Source organism: Kryptolebias marmoratus, linkage group LG6 (genome assembly GCF_001649575.2).
Source record: "Kryptolebias marmoratus isolate JLee-2015 linkage group LG6, ASM164957v2, whole genome shotgun sequence".
Classification (NCBI taxonomy): domain Eukaryota; kingdom Metazoa; phylum Chordata; class Actinopteri; order Cyprinodontiformes; family Rivulidae; genus Kryptolebias; species Kryptolebias marmoratus.
The window spans coordinates 29,333,299-29,342,733 of NC_051435.1; the positions used below are offsets into that span (position 1 = coordinate 29,333,299).

Genomic DNA, 9,435 nt, shown 5'->3' on the forward strand with positions numbered 1-9,435 from the left:
ATTTAGCAGCAACTCGAGCACATTGCTGCCCCCTATATGTCAAGAGGACAAATAACACCTTTTCTGTTCAAACCCGCCTCAACCCGCCACAATGGCGTGTGTGTTGATCAAATTCACCCGCCTCTTCAAATATTTACCCACATTTGGCCGGTGGCGGGTGCTAATTTCCACCTCTGATTTAAAGTAACTGGTTCTACAATCAAATAAAAAAATAATTAGGTTTTTAAGGGTTGCTTAGCTTGAAGATTTATTAAAACTACACCCTGATGTTCTGTGCCTGGAAATCTTAGAATGTTCCAAACCTTAAAACAAAAGCAAAATGTCAAAAAAGGAAGTGAGAGCAGCCGTCAACACAAGGTATCCTACGGACCATGAGATGAGCCCTGTTACTACTTCAGACTGCTTAGTGGGTGAAAAAGGGTGTGGCCTGTGAAAGGAAACCATGAAAGTCTAGACGAGTCTCACTCTATTCCAGACTAACAAGGCTGATTGCAGTGGTGACTGGGTAGACCTTGCAGACCAGGAGGACTTGCATCCCCTTTAATATGCTGCTGGAGCAAGCCACCAACAAATTAAGGGTGGGTTATTGCGAGGATGCATGTCACATGTTTAGTAACTTGTTCCTATATTTTTATGGTTTTGTATTTTTATAAAACAGAGAAGTGTTGTAAGTCACCTGGATATAAATGTTGGAGATCAGTCTCAGGTACAACCACACCAAATATATTTGTACATATTACAGTAATACCTTGAAAGTTAGGTCTGATCCTTGGATCATAACTGACCATCAGACGATTCAAAATGTTAGAGGTAGAGTTAGCTGGAACTTGGGCCAAATCTTCTGGTGACAGCTGTCTGTTGAAAAAAAATATTAAAAAAAAATACATATAATTAATTAATAAAGCAAATTAAAATACAAAAAACAACAACATTGGTGTGTTTTTATTTTTCCTCAAATATCGGATACATGTTACATCCAAAAAAAAATAAATACATATATATATGTATATGTGTGTGTGTGTGTGTTCTCCCTGTGCATTCGTGAGTTTTCTCTGGGTACTGCAGTTTTCTCCCACAGATCAAAAGCATGCATATTAGGTTAATTAAATTGTCAGTAGGTCTAAATGAGAGTGTGAATGATTATGTGTCTTGTTTGCCTCTGTGTCCCATGTGGACTATGGACTAGTGACCTGTCTAGGGTGTACACTGCCTTTGGCCCGGTGACCACTGGAGGTAAACACCAGCTCCCTGCAACCTTGAATGGAAAAGTGGGTAAAGCAAATGAAGGATAAGATGTTCTGTCAAGTAGTTATCAATAGCTGTTATCTTATCAGACATGACAGAGATATTTCATTAAGAAAAAAGATGACGAACTAAACAAACAGTGTCATAAAATAGTGTAGAAATTTAATATAAGACTATTTATCCCACAATGGGGAAATTCAGATGTCACAGCAGCAACAGGACAATGTACAGAAAAAAGTTCAGTCATCAAAATGTGATGATTGATTTGACTATTGCCCATGAAAGAAAAGGAAAAACAGAGGAGAAAGTGTAAATTAATTAAATTATTTATTACAGTTATATAGTCTGATGGCTGTGGGCAGGAATGACCTTCAGTAGTACTCCCTACTGCACAGGGGATATAAAAATCTTGTGCTGAAGAAGCAGCTCAGGGATACTGTTGTACAGGGGATAAGAGGAATTGGCAATGGTGGATGTTAGCTTAGTTGGCATTATTCTGTCTGCCACCTCTTTGATGGACTCCAGTGGGTAGCCTAGTACAGAACTGGCTTAGGTGCTAAGAGCTGCAGCTGAGAGAAGATGACTGGAGGTCTGGAGATGTGCAAAGACGCAGGACCCCGGTAGATGGGGGTTTGAATGGGGGCAGAGTGAAATCTATTAAAAAACAAGGGTGACATGTCCATCCTTACTTTTGCTGTGGCTCAACAGCTCAGACTTTATTCCTTTTATATGCTGCTCCAGTTTCTCCCTGTAGCTTTTTTTTTAATACTTCCTGATGTTGTACTTTAGCACTTGCTGTACTCCCTATAGATACTCCTTGTCCCCTGAGATGAAGGCCCTCTTCTTCTCGTTCAGCATAGCCTTCAGTTCATGGGTCATCCAGGGCTTTTTGTCAGGAAAACACTGTATTCTCTTGGAGGCAATGTGTTTTTCAAACAGAAATTGATCCAATCTGTGATGCAGTAGGTCAGACTGTCAATGTGCTTCCCATGTGAGCTTCACAGTGTGTCCCAGACTGCGGTGTTACATAGTCTCTCATTTGGTCACATGCCTCCTCATTTCAGATTTTCACATCCTTCCTCTGTAGAGACTGTCTTTGCAGCACCAGTGTGTATTCGGGCTGAGGTGGACAAGGGTGTGATCAGAGCAATCTAGAGAGGGAAGGTGTATGCATTCTTGAAATTAGCATACAAAAGGTCCGAAATTCTATTGTCCCCTCTGAGAAGTTAGGAAGAGTGGAAGAGAGAGAGGCATGGTTCTCAGTTGGAGTCTCTGGTTTCTCAGTCTGGAGTAGTCCAGTATGGCTAAGGGCAAAAAGATGATCCCATGTATATGTGAGGATTTGGAGTTTTGTCCCTGCCCTGCTGGTGTGGTCATGAACTCTCTCCTCGCAGCTGCAACCAATTCCCCTGATGAGCAGCACCTGGTATTTAAGGCTTCGGCCGGCTCCTGATCTTCGCTGGAACATCACACCTTCTGGGTCAGGATCTCAGCCACTAATTCTGACTTAAAGCTCATGGCTAAGCTAACCATTGTTTTTGTCCCTGCCTTTGCTTCAGGTCTGAAAATTACTCTATGGTGAAACCCTGTTTGTCAGCCTAACTTACCTGAGGAAACTAACCTTGTGCTGGATCTGAGGATCTCCTACGACTCTACGTCTGGTACATGTCAAAATGCTCCAGCCAAGATTTGTCTAGAGTGGTCCGGTACCAGGCAAGAATTAGTAAAGCAACTTTAAAAATTATTTGGGGATAACCTCTCTCTTTCTACGCCTCTCAGGTCAACTGGAGTATTTTTTGTTTTCACTGGATGTGGGTCAAAAGGATACCGAAAAAAATGAAGGAACCCACGAACCGCCCGGAAACCATGGAAACCGCCGCCCAGCTGGCCAGGCAAGAATCTCTCCTGCACACACTATGTGAACGGCAACAGTCGGAGACAGGACGGCTCGATCAGCTAACAGCATTAACACAGGATATCCACCAAAAACTGTCCTTCCTGGTGCAGCCCTCACCACCCGCTCCGACTTCTGCTTCCACCTCAGCCGCCGCAGCGCCACTTCCGCCAGCTGCCACTTCCGCCAGCTGCCACTCACTTCTGGGAGGTTCCATCTCCAACTCCTGAACATTTTTCTGGAGAGATTGGTAAATGTGCTGGTTTTTTGCTGCAGTGATTACCGTTTTTTTCTCGGTCTCCGCAGTCATTCGCCAACGATGCTTCAAAGATCTCCTACATAATTGGCCTATTAAGAGACAAGGCGCTAAGATGGGCCGAAGCTAAATATACCTTTCGGACAATTAGCCACACCCCGTTTAGCCAGTTTGTGGAAGAATTTGAGGAGACATTTGGCTATAAATATAGTGAATCTGAAATAACTAGAAAACTATGAAGTCTAAAACAAGGACAAAGCTCGGTGGCACAATTTGCCATCGATTTCAGAACTCTAGCCGCCGCCTCTGGTTGGAACTTGCAGGCTTTAAAGGGAGCATTTATCAACGCACTACAGAAGCCCCTGAAGGACCAACTAGCCGGGAGAGATGAACCACGATCACTGGAAGAATTAATAACACTTACCATCCGACTGGACAATCGCTTACGGGAACGACAACATGAGAGGGACCACAAGGCTCAATTCACCAACTTCTCCGCTACCCCTTCAACTTTCAGCAGTCGAAAGGGGGAGTCAATTACTTTTGAAGTAGGACCAGAACCCATGCAACTTGGACGGGCCAGGCTGAGTCCGGAGGAAAGGCAGAGACGCTATGAGACTAGGGAGTGCTGCTACTGTGGTGACAAACAACACTTCCGGTCAAAATGCACGTTTTTGGTAAAAGGACATGCTCATGCTCACTAGGGGGCTCTAGTGAGCAGTTTATCTAAACCCCTCGGCCCCCGTTTTTTTCTCCACACCACGCTATTTAACGAACAATTGAAGATCCGCGTTCACGCACTGGTAGATTCCGGGGCCGAACAAAATCTTGTCTCAGAAGACCTTGTCCGTGATCTCCATCTTCCTCTACAAGAATTAGCTTCACCACTACCTGTAATGGACATCTCCAATCAGATATTCACTCACTTCAGCCACCTGGTTTTCCATCTCACCTTCATCGCTACTGGAAACCACAGTGAGTCGGGTGAGTTCCTGTTTTTTTCTTCACCTACACCTCAGATGATTTTAGGTTATCCATGGCTGTGTAAACACAACCCGGTCATCAATTGCCTGAAAGGAGAATTGAGTCATGGAGGGATTTTAGTCTAAAGAATTGCCTTCAGTCAACCATATCCGCCTTTCCAGACAGGAGAGAAACCCTTTGAAAAGATCGAATTATCTAAGGTACCCTCTGAATATCATGATTTGGCACCGGTATTCATCAAGACCAAGGCTCTGTCACTTCCCCCACATAGACCATAAGACTATGCTTTTGAACTCTTACCAGGGGCCCCCCTTCCCTAAAGTAGATTATTCAACTTATCAGGCCCAGAAAGGGAGTCTATGCGCACTTACATTGAGGAGTCACTAGCATCTAGCATTATTCGTCCTTCCACTTCTCCTGTTGGTGCAGGGTTTTTCTTTGTACAAAAGAAAGACAAAAGTCTCCATCCTTGCATTGATTATCAGGGACTAACAGTAAAGAATAAATTTCCATTACCTCTAATTGACTCAGTTCACCAACAGCTTCATTCGTCACAATATTTACCAAACTGGATCTTTGTAATGCTTATCATTTGGTGAGGATAAGGGAGGGGGACGAGTGAAAGACAGCCTTCAAGACTCCCTTAGGCCACTTCGAGTACCTCGTAATGCCTTTCGGACTCACCAATGCTCCTGCAGTCTTCCTATTAATATATAATAGAATAAATAATATAATAATAAACTCCTCATAAACAATGTGCTGAGAGACTTTCTGAACAATTTTGTGTTTGTATACCTCGATGACAAAATGTCATCGAGGTATATGTCAGTAAACATGTATATGTCAGTATAAACAATAACACCATGGCTAATGGGATCTCAAAAGGCAGATTTGAAAAGTAAAAAAAAAAGTAGTGCAAACATTACAAAACTGGAACCCCTAGTTTCACAATTACTTAAGTGTTTGATAAAACATCCATCAATCCTTTTTCTTCTGCTTACAGGAGCAGCAGCCTAAGCAGGGGGCCTAGACTTCCCTCTCTCCAGCCACTTGGGCCAGCTCCTCAGGGGGAATCCCAAGGCATTCGCAGGCCAGCTGAGAAACAGTCCCTCCTGCCTCCTGGATCTTCCCCTGGGTCTTCATCCGGTGAAACATGCCCGGAACACCTTACCAAGGAGGCATACTGGAGCCTTCCTAATCAGATGCCCAAGCCACCTCAACTGGCTCTTCTCAATGTGGAGAAGCAGTGGCTCTACTCAATCTTCTGCTCCATTTTCCCCTTATTCGTAAACAAGACCCCAAGACATTTAAACTCCACCTGAGGCAGGACCTCTTCCCCGACCCAGAGAAGGCACTCTACCCTTTCCTGGCTCAGGACCATGATCTCGGATTTGGAGGCACTGATCCTCTTCCCGGCCACTTCAAACTCGGCTGCAAACTGATCCAGAAAAACCTGGAGATCACAATTTCATGAAGCCAATAAAACCACATCATCTGAAAAAGAAGAGACATGATCCTAAAGCCACCAAAACGGATCCCCTCAACACCTTGGCTGCACCTAGAAATTCTGTCCATAAAAGTTATGATCAGAATCAGTGACCAAGTCAAACTCTTACCTGAAATGAGCCCAACTTACTGCCAGCAATGTGAACCAAGCTCTGGCACTGGTCGTACAGGGACCCAACAGTCCGTATCAAAGGGCCTGGTACCCCCACAGGACTCCCTAAGGGACACGGTCGAGCTTCTCCAAGTCCACAAAACACATGTAGACTGGTTGGGTGAACTCTCATGCACCCTTTAATACCCTACTGAGGGTATAGAGCTGGTCCAGTGTTCCATTACCAGGACGAAAACTACACTGCTCTTCCTGAATCCGAGATTTGACTATCTAGCGGACCATCCTCTTTCCTTTATTCTTTATTTATACAGGAAAAAAATCTCTTGAGACTCATTGTCTCATTTACAAGAGAGACCTGTTACATACATCACAAAAGTTACATAAAAACAATGCTTCAATCTAATAAACACTTCTAAAAATCAATACTATACATTGTCAACAAAAGGGTTTCCACTGATAACAAATACAAGAGCCTACAGACAAATTACAAATCCCTTTAATAAAATTTTACATTCCCCAAGTGTGACCAGATTGGAGAGCTTCAGATCCTGCTGAAGCATATTCCAGGTGGATGGACCAGAAAAGGAGAATGCTTTTTTACCAAGCTCAGTATGCACTGAAGGAACACTGAATATAATAAAGTTCTGAGAGCGAAGGTGGTGGTATTGTTTATTACAAATATGATGGAACTAGAATCAGTGTATCATTCGTTCTTTCCATTTGCAATCAAAAATAATGAAAAATGAACTGGTTATTTTGTTTTGTATTATAACACCAAAAACAAAAAAAATGCCTGGTTTTTCACTTTTAGGCTAAGATTGAAAACACAAAATGGAAAAATGGGCAGCAGGACAGAATTTGATTTTAATATTTATTTGGTCGGGTTTAGGTGACCTGGAAATTTGGTAAGGAGCGCTAGCAAATAAACATTAGCTTGTTACCCGCCACCATAGACATTTACATAGACACCTCAAAGACTGGTGCTGTGTGTTGGAGCTGACGTGTCAGCATGGTCGCCATCTTGGCTGGGTCCTTCACGCGCCTCCCAGTTTATTTCTTTGTACTGAGGAAGCTGTATGTCCAACTAAAATAATCAAAACTCTGAATCTTTACCTGATTTTCACACAGTTTGGTTTGTTACAAACAGCAGAGATGTAGTTCTGATACAGGGCGCTTTCACACGTTAAAAATATATGATATCATGCTGAGAGCCGTAGCCAGACTTTAAAAAAAACACTAATGTCAACCACTCATTATCCCCCTGCACATCAGTTATAATGAAGACCAAAACTGAATTAAAATTGAAGCATTTAAAACAAGTGACTTGAATGTGTATATGACATGCATTTGTGTGTGTTTGTAAATCCATGGGGATCAGCCTCATCTGAAGCAACAGAGGACTCAGGGCACAACCATGATGGCTCACTGAAATGACATGAATTAGTTTATATGAATGTTGATTCAAAACACAAGATTTTAGCAGAGATTTCACCTTTTATCAAATACCAGTGAGGTGTTGTAGTTTTGGAGCTGGACCAGTTCTAGTGTGGTCCGGATGTAAAAAATAAAAGTGCTAAAATTGTCAGGATTCAGATTATACCCAAGTGAGCAGCTCGGCAACAGACAGACGCAGAAACCAGCAGGTAACGGTAAGTGAATTTATTTACAGAGGGGAACCGGAGCCAGGACCTGAGGAGCAGAGAATGAGGAGAGTATGGGATCGGTGAGGAGAGGAACAGCAGGTATGGCACAGGTAATATTCCTTGTGATAGTTCTTACTGAACAGGTACGAGTCCAGAACACAGAAGAGAGGACAAGATCAATCCTTGCCCAGCGATGGTCCTGTGTAGGTTCCCGAGAGCGGGGTCCAGGTGCGGTGAGTATTTCCCGAGTGCAGGTAAGGTGACGATTCGGAAAGCGACTGACCAGTCTTGGGATCCAGGAGGCAGTAGTAGCAGGAACAGGCAGGTTCAATTGTGCAGGTGAGTACTTAATTAGACGGCAGGCATTTGAAGGCAGACCAGACTGGTTCCAGGCGGGCAGGTAATCCTGAACACAGGTTTAAAGATACAAAAAACAAAGACTCGGATTACAACAGGGAGTACACGAAAAAACACAGCTAAGTTTCTCTCAGGCTCTGCACTTTACCGCATGGTAAANAGCCTTAAATACTCCTCTAACTCCCATCAGCCTGATCCGTCACAGGTGTGAGAGGAGTGGTGATGAGGCGTCCGTCACCTGCTCAGGAGACGCCCACCAGGAAGCACTCACACACACACAAAACCACCAATCACCACAAAAATCCCCCTTTATTGAGGTTTCACAAATCAGATTAAGGTTTCACAGATCACACACTTGGTTTCAAATGTTCTGCAATCAGTGCAGAATAATCTGGTCCAGGTTTGAAATGTCTAGGTGTTGTAGTTTTTTAACTAGAGGAGTTTAAAGATGCTGAAGGGAGGGAAAATTAGCTGGAATCGCCCTTTAGCCATTTTCCGAATTGGAAGCTGCAATCGGAAACCAACTTCAGCTTCGTGGAATTGAAGGAGAATATTTTCAGCGAGTTACCTCGGTTGTGTTTCACCGTAAGTGGCGCTCTTCTTCTTCTGGTCTTTATTTTAGCAGTAAGGTAGCGAAGCTGCGCTCTTTTTCATAGACATTGAGTTTGGCTGCAGCTGCACACAGTTGCAGCCCCTCCTACAGTAAACTGGTGGAGCTACGCAGAGAACCACACCGTTCAAAAGCGTTGTTTGGATTCATTTTTTATAATATACACAGCAGTGCAATACTGAGGTCCAGACGTCAGTGTCCTCAATGGTAGCTACAGCCCTGATCATGCTAAAATACTTTGTTTTTGACAAGGCTCAGTGAAACTGGACTCAGAATCGACAGACCACGGCAAAGTTTTAAGATGTTTATTTCGGCACTAGAACTAGTAGGAATATAAAGTCTCAGGACGTGACCCTCGAGATGGCACAGAGGGAGCCTTGGAGCAGGTAAGGCTAACGAGAGACGAGTACTAGAATAGCCTGGTATTGTCGATGAGGGACTTGGGCCAGAGAGAGAGTCCAGATGCAGGAGAGAGATCAAAACCGGGGAGTCAGAAGTCAGCAACCAAATCCAAAGAAGTACCAACCAGGAATCGGGGTCCAGAGAGGGGAAGTGTAGTCGATAACCAGTAAGCTGAGTCCATGGCGGTTTCCGGCAGGGAGCAGGCAAAAAAGGAGGGTCGTGGTTCAGGCAAGGATTCGTTGACGTGAGAGCAGGCAAGAGCATGAGTAGATCACTGGACATTTACTAAGTCAAGACCGTTCAATAATCTGGCAACTACTGGCTGTGGACAGAGGACCTACAGTCCTGCTCACCATTATTGGCACCCATGAAGTTTAAGAACATATAATGGAATATTTACTGAAGGAAATTCATCAAGTGAAACAA

At 43.7% G+C, this 9,435-nt stretch overlaps 1 protein-coding gene across 2 annotated transcripts in view; it reads right to left on the bottom strand.

Moving 5' to 3' along the window:
• Positions 1-9,435, bottom strand: part of LOC108246923 (glycine receptor subunit beta) — a 148,184-nt gene that overhangs the window by 86,980 nt on the left and 51,769 nt on the right. For both annotated transcript variants that reach the window (XM_037976191.1, XM_037976190.1), the window contains exon 3: positions 749-855. In XM_037976191.1, the coding sequence (XP_037832119.1) occupies positions 749-855 (107 nt within the window). The remainder of the gene's footprint in view (positions 1-748; positions 856-9,435) is intronic.